General features: G+C 39.4%; 1 protein-coding gene across 1 annotated transcript in view; it reads left to right on the top strand.

Annotated features, from left to right (window-relative positions):
* The window catches only part of CCDC60 (coiled-coil domain containing 60), a 177,196-nt gene that overhangs the window by 120,017 nt on the left and 42,171 nt on the right, over positions 1–15,008 (top strand). The window contains exon 8 of the mRNA XM_063454176.1: positions 11,568–11,850. Within this exon, the coding sequence (XP_063310246.1) occupies positions 11,568–11,850 (283 nt within the window). The remainder of the gene's footprint in view (positions 1–11,567; positions 11,851–15,008) is intronic.

Here is a 15,008-nt window from a genome sequence, read left to right as displayed (position 1 = left end):
TTTTTTAAAAACAAGACATTCAGTGATAAAATATTTAATTTGTATGATAACTTGTTGATGCAATTTTTTTTATCTGATTGTGATTTTGCCATAAAAGAAGAATTTTCATTTATTTTTACCATAGTTGTAAATTACTTCAATTATGGTGTGTTTTTTTGTTTTGTTTAGTTTTTTTTTCCTACTTTTGGAGAAACAGCAACAGATGTGTGAAAGTTGGAACCCAATTGTCATGAGCAGAGGTGTAACTAGAAACCGCAGGACCCTGCTGTATGAATCCATGAAGGGCCCTCATCTTGTGTGTGGGTTTGGTTGAGTTTGATCTGTGGTTGTCATAGTGTGATTGGCGACTGGCTGAATGTGATTGTGTGTTGAGGTTGGCTAAGTATGAGTGTGTGTGGTTGGCTGAGTGTAAGGCTGAGCATGATTGTGTGGGAGTGTGACCGTTTTTTTTTAAATTGAATTTTATTTTAATAGACTGTGTGACGGTAGTTCCCATCACCTGTACCTTCAGACAGACTATTTATCTAGGTTGTTTTTCTTTTCTTATGTTTTAGTCACCCTGTGCCCATTATAGGTGCAGGGTGTGTGTAACATATTGTTTATATTGTGTGTGTGTACTGTTAAATAAATTGCCTGCTCTCCTGTACTGCTGAGGATTGCTACCAACTAGGTGGGTTTGGCTATGGAGCTCATGTAGTTCCCTCTGTTGGTAGCAACAGCAATATGCACTACCTGAATAGCAAGGCTGGTTAATTTGCATATTTGGGTAGATTTGCTTGTCCCAAGCAAAATAAAGTTTTGTATGTTCGTTCCTTTTGGAACTTGTGTCCTTTGTGGATTTGTAGGGATTCCAGTGACAGTCTTCAGGCCTGAAGAGCTATATAAACCAATGCAGGAAGATGTGGATACCTGCCTGGAAAAAGGGCTGCAGCAGAAGAGGCAGCGGGGACTGTACCTGCCTGGAAGGAAAGCTGCAGAGGAATAGGCAGAATGGATGATCCCTGCCTGGAAGCAGGGTTGCAGTGTAAGGAGAGATGCAGCCTGGTCAGGAAAAGCTCCACAAGGACCCCAGTCAAGCTTCGGCGACTGGGGCTGAAGCGTTCCAGAGTCCCTGCAAGTGGTTAGGAAGCGGACTTCGGAGGTCCTCGGTCGGAGTACAGGAGCTCCGTCACAGCCCTACTGCTTACATACAGATATGTTTAATTCCTGGTGATCCAGTAGGTTCTCTGGGGGGGGGGGGGGGGGAGCTGCTGGCAGGATCCCTGTTAGCCCAATGGATGCAGACAGGATCTCTAGTGTTTCTGTAGTGGAGCATGTGGTCTGCACCTCGGCGGGATGCAGACGACAGTACATGTTCCTTTCAGTTGCACTCATTTAGTGTGTCTCAGGCACACTGAATGAGTAAGTAGAATGAGTTAGTAAGTAGAAGTATAGATCAGGGTGTTGCAGTGGATGTGATCTAGTTGGATTTTGCCAAGGTGTTTGATAAAGTTCCACACAATAGATTAGTGTTCAAACTCGGTCTAGATGAAAATTCTTGTTCTTGGGTAGAACATTGGCTTAAAAATAGAGTACAGAGAGTTGTCATAAATGGTAAATTTTCAAACTGGACAGAGGTGGCAAGTGGTGTCCCGCAGGTTTCTGTTTTGGCACCACTTCTGTTTAACATGATTGTAAATGATCTTGAAGAAAGCATTGAAAGTCATGTTTCAGTGTTTGCAGATGACACAAAACTCTGTAAAGTAATACAATGTGAGCAAGATATGGCTTTGCTGCAGAGGGATTTAGATCTTTTGGGGGACTGGGCACTAAAATGGCAGATTAAATTTAATATAGAAAAATGCAAAGTTATGCACTTCGGCGTTAAGAATGCACAAGCAACTTATACCCTCAATGGAAGCGAATTAGAGATAACCACACATGAGAAGGATTTGGGGAATTGTTATAGACAACAAACTATGCAACAATGTACAATGTCAATCAGCAGTGGCTAAGGCCAGTAAGGTATTGTCATGCATTAAAAAGGACATTATTTCTCGGAATGAGAATATCATTTTGCCTCCTTCTAAATCACTAGTAAGACATCTTTAATATGCTGTGCAATTTTGGGCACCTGTTATAAAGAAGGATATCATGGCACGAGAAAGAGTGCAGAGACAGGCTACAAAATTAATAAAAGGAATGGAACATTTTAGAAAGGTTAACAAATTTAAACCTCTTTAGTTTAGAAAAACGTTACCTCAGAGGGGATATGATAACATTATACAATTATATTTGTGGCCAATACAAACCATTGTGTGGAAATCTATTCACAAACCGTACTTTACATAAAACATGAGTTCTTGCGTTTAGACTGGAAGAATAAAGATTTAGTCTAAGGCAAAGAAAAGTGTTTTTTTTACCGTAAGAACAATAAGGATATGTAATTCTCTGTCTGAAGAAGTGGTTTTATCAGAGTCCATACAGATGTTTAAACAGCAAATAGATGCATACTTGCAAAAACAGAATATTCAAGGATATAACTTTTAATGTAGGGTAAATGCTTCTTGACACAAGGATTAATCTAGGTTTTTATGCCTTCTTTTGGATCCACAGCAAAAAACAAATGTGAGGAAGGCTGAACTTGATGGACACATCTCTCTTTTTAGCCTATGTAACTATGTAACCCAATGGTGTCCTTACCAAGCTATCCCACGCAAACTTGAAAAGTTATTTAACATATTGCCATAATTGCAATATGTTAAATAATGATTTTGCAAGGAGGAGTGCCGAAACAGCAGTGGTGGCTCTAGACTTTGGGAGGCCTTAAGCAAATTTTAAATACAAAGGCCACATTTCTCTTATTAGGCCCTATAGACCCAATATTTTACGTTCTTATAGTCCGATAAACGTCTACACATTATTTCTAATGACAATACCTTTAACTCCAATTACGTTACCCTGGTCTCATAATCTCTTCATTACCCCTAGTCCTATGACGACGATCCCCATAACCCCCGCTATTCCCTTTGCCCAAATCACATTATCCAAGGTTCATAACCACTACATTCCCATCAAACATTCATTAACTCCAATCTTAAAATCCCCCAGTATTTCTATGAAGCATGTTGTATGTGTGTGATTGTTAAGTATATGTCTATGAAGCATCAGTATGTGAATGTAGATAGTTTTTTGTGGTTGGAGGTGTATGGATGTGGGCTGTATTTTTATGAAGTTTCAGTTTTGAGTATATGGATGTATTTCTGTCGAGTGTCAGTATGTGAATGTAGGAAGTATTATTGTGGAGGTTCATTACTAGTGCAGTGTCAGTATGCAAATGAAGGATGCATTGCTGATGAAAGCCAATTAATTTTGCGTCTAATTCTGTGAAGTGTAGAGTGTAATCTGTGCAGTATTTTATAGGATGCTGATGCATATTTACACAACAACCGCATCCCTCTCTTTCTCTAATTCCTCCCCTTTCATTCTTATATCCAATTTACCCTACTCCCCCTTGCAATCTAATCACTCTCCCCATCTGAATTAAAGCAAACAAATTTGTATACTGTATGAAAAAAATTATATGCTACTCCATCCTACTGATTAACAATGTAGCATAGCTAAGCAGTGCAGGACTCTCATGCTCTCCATGCTGGGCTCTACTGCCTATCTCCACGTCCGTCATGTCCCTGCCCATTCCACACAATCTGCAGCATGCACAAGTAAAAGGAAGAGCAACCAGTGATGCTGGCATCCCAGTTGGTTAGATGTTAGAAATACCCAGCCAAACAAGACTGCCAGTAGAATGGATGTTAGTCTTGTGCCCACTGTCCATGAGAGACTGCAACTGATGCAGTGTGAAGCCATAGGCTTTCCCATAATTGGTCATATGGCGGTTCGGCTCTGAAGCATTTCAATACCGAAAGCCTGATTCAGAAACAAATCAGACTAACCAAAAGGGCGCGAAAATGGGCAGATCAGTGTACTGCAAAATATATACATAATATTATGCATATATTTTACAGTACATAGGATTATTTTATGCCATGTGGTTCACAGATCAGGTGAGAAAAGTAACCAAGAGAACGAAAAATAGGAGAAGGAGTAATATTATTATTATAATGTTATTATGTATATAGCGCCAACAGATTCCACAGTGCCTTACATTGGGTGGACGAACAAACATGTAGTTGTAACCAGACAAGTTGGACACACAGGAACAAAGGGGTTGAGGGCCCTGCTCAATGAGCTTACATGCTAGAGGTAGTGGGGTAAAATGACACAAAAGGTAAGGATAGTATTAGACTAGTGACAGTTGCAGAAGAGGAATCAGTTGGGAGCTATTAAGAGTTTAATTGATACGCTTTTATGAAGAAAATGATTTTTTTGAAGGAGTGCAGACTGCGTGAGCATCTAACGGAGAAGGGAAGTGAGTTTCACAGGAATGGTGCAGCCCCCGAGAAGTCTTGAAGGCGAGCATCAGAGGTGGGAGTACAGACAGAAGATAGACGTAAGTCTACAGCAGAGCGTAAGGGCCTAGACGGGACATATTTGTGTATTAGGGAGGATAGAAAGGTGGAAGCAATATGTAGAGATTTGAAAGCAAGAAACAGAATTTTAAATTGAGCCCTATATCTTACAAGAAGCCAATGTAGTGACTGACAGAAAGGTGAGGCATGGGAGGAGCGGGCAGACAGGAAGATGAGCATTGCCGCCGCATTTAGTATGGATTGTAACGGTGCAAGTTGGGAGCACCTAAGACCACTGAGAAGTGGATTACAGTAGTCAAGGCAAGAAAGGACAGTGGGATGGACCAGCACCTTAGTCGCATCTGGCGTTAAGTAGGGTCAGATGCATGAAATGTTTTTGAGATGGAAGTGGCAGGATTTGGCGATAGACTGAACATTTGAGGCGTGATGGAGAGGTCAGAGTCAAAGAGAACACCTAAGTAGTGAGCCTGCGTGGTGGAGATGATGGTAGCACCGTTGACTTGGAGGGAGATGGACACAGAAGTAGCAACACGTGAGGGAGGAAAGACCAGAATTTCAGTTTTGGTCAAGTTGAGTTTAAGGAAGTGGGCAGCCAAACAGTTAGAAATAGCAGAGAGGCAGTCTGAGACACTGGTCAATAGGGACGGGGAGAGATCAGGAGAGGACAGATAGATATGCGTGTCATCCGCATAGAAATGATATTGGAAGCCAAAGGAGCTAATGAGTTTACCAGGGGAGGCAGTACAGATGGAGAACAGTAGGGGACCAAGGACTGACCCTTGGGGGACACCAACAGAGAGGAGTTGGGAAGAAGAAGCAGAGCCAGAGAAAGAAGCGCTGGGAGAGGTAGGAGGAGCACCAGGAGAGAGCAATATCTTGTAGATCGATATTGCAGAGGATGAGAAGAAACTGTTGATGATCAACAGTGCCAAAAACCGCAGAAAGGTCAAGGAGAATTAGGATAGAGTAGTAACCCTGAGATTTTGCAGCGAGTAGATCATTGGATACTTTGGTCAGTGCCGTTTCCACAGAGTGCTTAGTGCAGAAACCAGACTGAAGCGGGTCTAGCAGAGAGTTAGACGCGAGGAAGTCTGTCAATCTCACATACACAACTCTTTCAAGGATCTTGGATGCAAAAGGCAGTAGCGAGATAGATAATAGGATGGGGTAGTTGGATGGGAAGTTAGGGTAAGATGACAGCAATTCTTAAAGGAGTGGGTTTAAATAGGTAGAGAGTGTGAACTTCAAAAGAAAAAAAGGATAGGGCAGTGGGGTTATGATTGGTTGAAAGGTACATTGAGGGGAAAGAAGGATGCCTACACCACCTCCTTTACAGTTCAGTCTGGGAGTGTGAGAGAATTGTAGCCCACGAAAACATAAAGAGGCAAGAGTAGTAGGGGGGCAGCCAGGTCTCTGTAAGTGCAAGTAGTGTGAATGGGTTTGAGATGAAAAAGTTGTGTATGGCTGTTGGTTTTAAATTACTGCAGACGGAGCGGGCATTCCAGTGCACACTGAATGTTAGTGAGGGTAATGGGCAGGGTTTTTTGATGAGGTTTGTGGTTTTCTTAGTGTGTGTAGAGAAGGTGAAGGGCCCTGGATTTGGAGAGACATCACCAGGTGCTAGAAGCAGGAGGAGAAAAGTGACAGGTGATGTGAATGGGTTTTCTATGCATGGGGTTCTTGGATGAGATTGATTGTGGGTAGAAGTGAGAGAGTAGAAAAATGAGTGCAAGGCGTGAGATGAGAGAAGGGGGGAGTGTAGCAGAGAAGGCCATATGTAAATGTGAATAGAGGGATGAGTGAAGTGGGTGTAAGGAGAGATTTTTATACTGAGGGAAAAGGATGAAATAAAGAGGAGGAGAAGACAGATCATTGTTAAACTGGGAAAAAGTAAATTGAAAATAATTGGAATATCAAGAGCAAGTGAAAGTAGGGTAAATATTAAATTGTATGGGTTAAGAAAGTGCAGGGGTGTACTAAAAGAGGCTTATCTATAATTTTGGGTGTGACAGACAATCTATAAATGTAATAATGAGCATGTGGTGGGGTGATGAGGGGAGGGGAGGACGGGTTATAGACTATCTTACAGCAGTACTGGGGCTTGATAGTTTGGAGATCTATAATTATAAATGTTGTTTTTACGGATCCTTCTTTTTTTCCATGCTTACTTCTAACTTCATCTGTAAATAAAATCAACATCTACTGACTGTCCACCAGGAATAAATCATTGTTTTTCCTATTAATCCCATCAATCATCTTTTTTTGGCACCATAAAAGGTATTCAGAATAATGTAACGAATATGTTCGTCCATTGCACGGCTCGATATAGAAACATAGAACTGTAAAAACATAGAAACATAGAATGTGAAGGCAGATAAGAACCATTCGGCCCATCTAGTCTGCCCAATTTTCTAAAATACTTTCATTAGTCTCTTAAATCTAAGATAGCCTTATGTCTATCCCACACATGCTTAAACTCCTTCACTGTATTAACCTCTACCACTTCAGCTGGAAGGCTATTCCATGCATCCACTACCCTCTCATAAAGTAATACTTCCTGATATTATTTTTAAACCTTTGTCCCTCTAATTTAAGACTATGTCCTCTTGGTGTGGTAGTTTTTCTTCTTTTAAATATAGTCTCCTCCTTTACTGTGTTGATTCCCTTTATGTATTTAAATGTTTCTATCATATCCCCCCTGTCTCGTCTTTCCTCCAAGCTATACATGTTAAGATCCTTTAACCTTTCCTGGTAAGTTTTATCCTGCAATCCATGAACCAGTTTAGTAGCCCTTCTCTGAACTCTCTTTAAAATATCCTTCTGAAGATACGGTCTCCAGTACTGCGTACAATACTCCAAGTGAGGTCTCACCAGTGTTCTGTACAATGGCATGAGCACTTCCCTCTTTCTACTGCTAATACATCTCCCTATACAACCAAGTATTCTGCTAGCATTTCCTGCTACTCTATTACATTGTCTGCCTACCTTTAAGTCATCAGAAATAACCCCTAAATCCCTTTCCTCAGATGTTGAGGTTAGGACTCTATCAAATATTCGGTACTCTGCCCTTGGGTTTTTACATCCAAGATGCATTATCTTGCACTTATCCACATTAAATGTCAGTTGCCACAACTCTGACCATTTTTCTAGTTTACCTAGATCATTTGCCATTTGGCTTATCCCTCCTGGAACATCAACCCTGCCACATATCTTAGTATGATCAGCAAAAAGACATACCTTACCATCAAGACCTTCTGCAATATCGCTAATAAAAATATTAAAGAGAATGGGTCCAAGTACAGATACTTGAGGTACCCCACTGGTGACAAGAGCAAGCTTCGAATATACTCCATTGACTACAACCCTCTGTTGCCTCTCACTCAGCCACTGCCTTACCCATTCAACAATATTGGAATCCAAACTCAAAGATTGCAGTTTATTGATAAGCCTTCTATGTGCAACAGTGTCAAAAGCCTTACTGAAATCTAGGTACGCAATGTCTACTGCACCACCCTGATCTATTATTTTAGTTACCCAATCAAAAAAATCAATAAGATTAGTTTGGCATGATCTCCCTGAAGTAAACCCATGTTGTCTCTGATCTTGAAATCCATGTATTTTTAGATGTTCAACAATCCTATCCTTTAACATGGTTTCCATTACTTTCCCCACTACTGAAGTAAGGCTTACTGGCCTATAGTTGCCCAACTTCTCCCTACTACCTTTCTTGTGAATGGGCACAACATTCGCTAACTTCCAATCTTCTGGGACTTCTCCTGTTAACAATGATTGGTTAAATAAATCTGTTAATGGTTTTGCTAGTACACCACTAAGCTCTTTTAATAACTTTGGGTGTATTCCATCAGGTCCCATTGACTTATTTGTCTTTACTTTTGACAGTTGAAATAGAACCTCCTCCTCTGTAAAATCACATGTAATAAATGACTTATTAGTCCTTTTTCCTAACTGAGGTCCCTTTCCTTCATTTTCCTCTGTAAATACTGAACACAAATATTCATTGAGGCAGTCAGCTAGACCTTTATCCTCATCTACATACCTTCCTTCTTTTGTTTTTAATCTAACTAATCCTTGTTTTACTTTCCTTTTCTCATTTATGTATCTAAAAAATGTTTTGTCCTCTTTTTTTACTGACTGTGCAATTGTCTCTTCTGTGTGAGATTTGGAAGCTCTTATTACTTGCTTAGCCTCTTTCTGCCTAATCTTCTAGAGCATTCTGTCTTCCTCAATCTGGGTTTTTTATAATTACTGAATGCTAACTTTTTGTTTTTTACAGTTTTGGCCACATCTGCGGAGTACCACAATGGTTTCTTGATTTTTTTGCTTTTACTGACAAGCCTAATGCAATTTTCTGTTGCCGTCAGCAGTGCAACTTTTAAATAATCCCATTTCTCTTGGACTCCATTTAAATTGCTCCAATCTGATAATGACTCCTTTACACATATTCTAATTTTAGATAAGTCTGTTTTTTTAAAGTCTAAAACTTTTGTTTTTGTGTGGTGTGACTCAGTCACTGTTCTTGTATTAAACCACACTGATTGATGATCACTGGATCCTAAACTTTCACCTACAGTAATATCTGATACCAAATCTCCATTTCTTAACACTAAATCTAGTATGGCCTCTTTACGAGTTGGCTCCTCAACGACTTGTTTTAGAGACAATCCCAGTAGGGAGTTTAGAATATGTGTGTTCCTGGCACAAGCAGCTAATTTTGTTTTCCAATTCACATTAGGAAGATTAAAGTCACCCATGATGATAACTTCCCCCTTCATAGTTATTTTAGCTATTTCCTAAACTAGTAGATTATCTAACTCTTCTAATTGTCCTGTGGGCCTATAAATCACACCTACACGAGTTACTGTGTGATTACCAAATTCTAAAGTAACACAAATCTATAGCCCTACAGAGCCAAGCATGGCCAGATAGAGCCACCCTAAGCCCTCTCAGGCAGTAAGGACAGTCCTGCATCAGACATGCTTTATGCTATAAAGACATCGAATGTGTAAAGACAGAAAAAATTGTGCATCATAATGTTTCTGGTGTAGTTTGTAGGGATGTGCATGGGGAAAAGTTTCGGTTTGGTTCGGCATTCCGAAATTCAGGACTTCGGCAATTTGGAACTTCGACACTTCGGGACATCTCTTGCAGCCGCTTAACATATAACTCCCTAATTCCCACGGTATTAGGGAGTTATCTACCAAAAGGCTGAAAGACCTTAATTGGTCTTTCAGCCAAATTTACCAATACTAAGTAAAAATGAGTAACCTAAAGAAGAATAAGGGCCCCCCCTTATTCTTCTTTAGGGCCCCACCCGCTGCTCAGGAATGGGGGCCAGGGGGGAGCACAATAGGTCCCCTTCCCCTTATTTTACTTTAGGGCCCCCACCCGCCGCTCAGCAGTGGGGGCCAGGGCGAGGACAATAGGTCCCCCCTTTTATTCTTCTTTAGGGCCCCCACCCGCTGCTCAGGAATGGGGGCCGGGGGGAGGACAATAGTTTTCCCCCTTATTTTACTTTAGGGCCCCCCCATTAAGGGGTGAGGGCTGGGGGGGGGGTTGTTTTTTGTTTTTTTACAGTGAGCAGCCACAGGCATGCCCCTACTCGTGGTAATTTATACTTAGTATTAGTAAATTTGGCTGAAAGAACAATTTATTTCTTTCAGCCTTTTAGTAGATAGCTCCCTAATACCGTGGAAATTAGGGAGTTATCTACTTATTCATTCCTGTCATTCCATTGACTGCCTAAGTGACTTACATTTTATATGAATGTGTGTTACTTGATTGTTGTAAGTGTTGCAAATGCTTACAGCTGAATCCTGGCTATATTTGTATACTTTTTATTTAAACTTGTATACAGTGTAACATTCTTCATTCTTCCACTGGGTAGGTATATTAGTACTTCGGCAATACTGTGCTTCGGAACTTCGACACTTTGGAAATTCATCAATTTCTGAACTTTGGGACTTCGGCAATTCGGCACTTCAGCAATTCAGCTATTCGGACATTCGGAAGTATCCAAATTTCCAAATTGCCCGAAATTTGTCCGAATTGACATTCAGAACGAGACAAATTGCACATGTCTAATAGTTTGCTAATTGCAAACTTTCCTGACCCCAACACTCTTACTTACGAAATCTCTTGGTTACACTTTTGTTACACAGAGTGCATGAGGGTGTGTTTAAGTGCAACAATGTATGTGTGTGAGAGAATGTTTGTGAGAGTGTACAGTATGTGAGACTGCATGTAAGAGATAGTGTCTGTATGTCACTCATAAATACAATATCCTGGAAAGGTTCTGAGGGTGAGGCATGCTTTGGCTGTATCAGGTGTTGGGGAAGAAGGCAATTGCAATTGCCTTCCCCAACCAAAGTCTGTACCCAGGGTGGCAATTGCAAGTCCAGCCCTGACACATAAGTCTAACCAGATACCTTCAAAAGACATAAAAACAACTGCTGAGCAATCTACATCTGATTTCCTGAAATTAACTTGTTCAACCAAGATTTTACTGAACGATATTCATGCTTCTGGACTACTTATACAAAAGTTATCAATCATCTCATCACTGTTGAATCAGTTAACATGTCTGTTCTTTTGGCAATACACATCACATTTTCTTCAAATCCTTCATCTCTTTGCATATAGTATTTTTATTTGGAATGTTAACAACAGGTTTGGATAAAGCAGATTTGTGTGTGCTTATTTTTAAACTTTACAGTATGCAGCATATACAACAGTGCTCCAACAAGTGAAAGGTCACTAAATCTCATGCTTTTATACTAACATTGTGCTATTTCTAATCCTAGTGTTTGTCAACTACGAGTTATTTGGGCAATGAATGAAATGTATAGGCTAGAACCCTAATTTATATTATATATTAAATGGTCATCTGCAGTGAAGAATCAACAAATATGTCATCAATTGGGTCTTGTTTTAATACGGTAATTTGTTCATAATACAGCCAAGATAAATTTGGGTTTATTGAGATTCTTTGGTTTCATGCATTCTTAGAGGAATATTTGATTTTCTCTCTTTTTCGCAACTGTGTTGTGTGATGCATTCTCTCTATTATCCAATTTTCAGAGTAAGAAAGTTGTCCCAAAGGGAATTCGTGGCCACAATCAACGACCACGTAAGGCATCCTTTCTCAGTATCTCTCGTTTTAGTGTGCCATCATCAACTCTCACACCATCCATGGGCAGTGTATCCTCCCTCATTCCAAACTCAGATGAGACCTCTGCGGGGGGAGCTACAGCATCAGATGCTCTTCGAGAGGGTGGAGAAGATTCTGAATCCGCTGCAAACAGTTCTATTCGCATCCATGACAAATTAAACAAAGAGGAGGAAGAAGAGGCACTGTCTGACTGTACGTATCTTTAACACAAACCTTTTAAATGAGTCAAGCAATCGTAAACATAGAATTATTGGCATATTTACAAATAAATACAAAAACAATTCTAAAAGTAATACCATTTAAGAACTGATTCCCAGTTTTTCAGTATTTGCTGTGGCACAATTGTGTGGGGCCACATAGATTTCTTTTAAAGCTTTTATTTTTATATTTATTGAAGTGTGCTATATTCACTCAAATTTGGTTTTGGGCCAATGTGGATCTAACTATATTTTGTACCAAAGCGGTTTACAGAAAAACATTTCCCCATTACCTGAATGATTAATTTCTTTAGGATTAGTAGAAAAATATTGCAGCTAGGTGTTTTGCAGCATTTCGATCATTTATTTTAATTTCAGTTGTAAATACTATTTGTTTTTCTGTTCATGTGTTTTTTACTTGAAATATTAATCTTACTTTCCTGGGTGGGTTGCAAAACCAATGATACTCATTGACTTGATTAACAAAGTAATTATATTGATAAATCAAATTAATTAAATTATTAATGCTTTATTGAATGATTTCATACTAAATAAAAATTGAATTAGTCAATCCCGAATTTCGTCCGCAAACCATTTATATTCGAACGAAATTCGTTAAAAAATAATTCATTTCCGTCCATTATGACGAAAACAGCACTGCGCATTCGCCCCAAAAAAACAAAAACAAGGAGGGAGCCGGCAGCTCTACCAGCTCCCTACTTGTAATAAATAACCATTTCTGCCCCCCCCCCCACCCCACACCTGCATTAAAACCTATGGCCCCCATATTAATAAAAGGGAGGTTAAATCCTCACGCATGTCGCCTAAACCCTGTTGCTGCCCAGTCACTAGTGCACAGGTTAAATCCTGCCACATACCCCTACCTGTACCAGGTTCCCCCATGTAGTAGGGGCATGTCACCTAAACAGTGAGCATCCAGTTAAGAGACTGACAGGTAAGTCTTTACATTTACCTATCATAGCATTCTGACTGGTTGAATTGAAATCCAACCAATCAGAGTGCTCTGTGTCATTTAACACAGCGTAGGAAAGTTTTTTTGAATCTTCCCATGCTGTGCAATTTGACTCATAACACTGTGATTGCTTGCTTTCTTTTTTGGAGCCCATTTTGCGCTGTGCCCTGCATGGGTGAAGGATTATTTTTTTACTGTCTGGATTTTTTTTATTTTTTCCTGTTTATTTTAAAACAGCTTGAGGGCTGGTTGGTGTTTCCACCTTCCAATCCTCTAGCTTGAGTGCAGCGCTATACAGATTTTTAAAAATAGGTATATATAACTCACCCCTCTCTATTTGGCTTGTTTAAGGGGTATACATAGAAGACAAAAAAATATATACAAAATAATTGTGCAGTATTATATATAGTCCGTGATTAGTTATTTTTGTGAGATTAAAATTACTCAAATTTTTTAGAGCCTTTTTAGATTTTAGGCTCTAAACTTCCAGGCTTCCGTGTCTTTAAGGTAGACAACTTAAACCCCTTTTGTTGTTATAGACTTCTTACCTCTATTTTTCTCCAAAATGTGGGTATAAGAAGACAAAAAAGGAACTCTGGGTGTACTATTTTAAACCTTCTTAAGTAAATGTATAAATGGTTGAAATGGTGCTCACCTTTTCTAGAGCCTTAAATCACTGGCTCTGAGTTTGCAGGCTTAGTGTCAATTTAGGGTGACAATTCCCCTTACCGGAAAGAGTGCAGGATTCAGAAGTTCAAGGTATCTAGATTTATTACTTAATACATAGACATTCAATAAAAGTAACACCTAAAACTAGAAAATAAAAAATCAGTCTATATAACAAAAAAAAAACCAATGAGTCAATACTCTGAGTGATCAATGAATCCTCTTGCCAAGACGCGTTTCGCTCGAAATAGCTTCCTCAGTTGGCTGTGGGGTTGTTCTGCTCGTTCCGGTTTTTATTTCGTTGAAAAGCCCGCCTTTGATTCATACTAAACAACATAGAAGGGATTTTATTATGTATATATTTTTTTCTCCTGAATAATATCCCCCTATGTCTTTTTAAGACACTAAATAGCTACAACTTTTAAATGTCCATTTATTTATTTATCTATTTTTCAAATGTTGATAATAACTATACATACGTGAATATGGTATATGACTTTCATTTTTATTTTCCTTTTTTCCCCATTTGTGGATATTTCCACATTCTGAGTAAATTGTTCGTAAGGACATCAAAATAACAGTATTAGATATACTTCCTTTACCGATGGATTACACCGGAAACTACAGAAACGCACATAGAGCATCATGGGATTTGAAGTCCCAAAATGCAGGTCCAGAACGGAAGTGACGTAACGCAACATCCCAAACCGGAAATGACGTTACGGGAACAATGAAACAAACCCATACAGATTGGCTAATTGAATCAAATGCGGGCTTTTCAACGAAAATAGGTTTTAATGGGGGGGGGGGGGGTGTAAAATGCGCAGTGTTATTTCTCCGTGCTGTGGTGGCTAATTACCCTGCAGCACGGAGTCTATTAAAAAAATGAAACAAAAAGCATTCTGCATTTGCCCCTTCTTTTCGTTTAATTATTTCGTATGTAAGGCTTTCGTTTACAGTTTAGTAAACAAATACGAAAAAAAATTTTTTTAGGATGAAATCGTGATCGTACGAAAACGAATGCACATGTCTAATAGATAAATAGAAACATATTCATTAATAATTCTATAAAAACGTTATGAGATCAAGGTCTATTTGAGAGTCAGGAGGAGGAAGGTATTCATAGACAAGATGCAGAATGCCTAAAGTTGGGCTCTTTGGCTATGATCCAACGCAGTTTCTTGAAGTGGGATGTCCTTCCATTTTGGATGAATTCCATTTTGACTAAATCTTGACCCCCTGTATGTGAATACATTAGTTCATGCATCATATTGATGTTCAGTATCCCAAATATTTCAGTGAGTGATGGGGGTCTTTCCCACAGTTTGCTATATATCAGTGTTATTTGGAGGAAATGCCTTTTGATTAAATATTTGGGTAGAATGGTATGATATTATGCCACCACAGACTCAGCAGAGGATGTGAGAGTAATCTTCATTGTTTCTTCTAAGGGGGATGAATTTCTCCCCAATGAAGCTGTAAAATTAAGCTTGTCCACCACATGTGGAGCATTG

The sequence above is a fragment of the Pelobates fuscus genome, chromosome 5 (assembly GCF_036172605.1).
Source record: "Pelobates fuscus isolate aPelFus1 chromosome 5, aPelFus1.pri, whole genome shotgun sequence".
In the NCBI taxonomy this organism is placed as follows: Eukaryota; Metazoa; Chordata; class Amphibia; order Anura; family Pelobatidae; genus Pelobates; species Pelobates fuscus.
The sequence above is the reverse complement of the archived record's forward strand: the minus strand, read 5'-3'. Positions and strand labels throughout refer to the sequence as shown.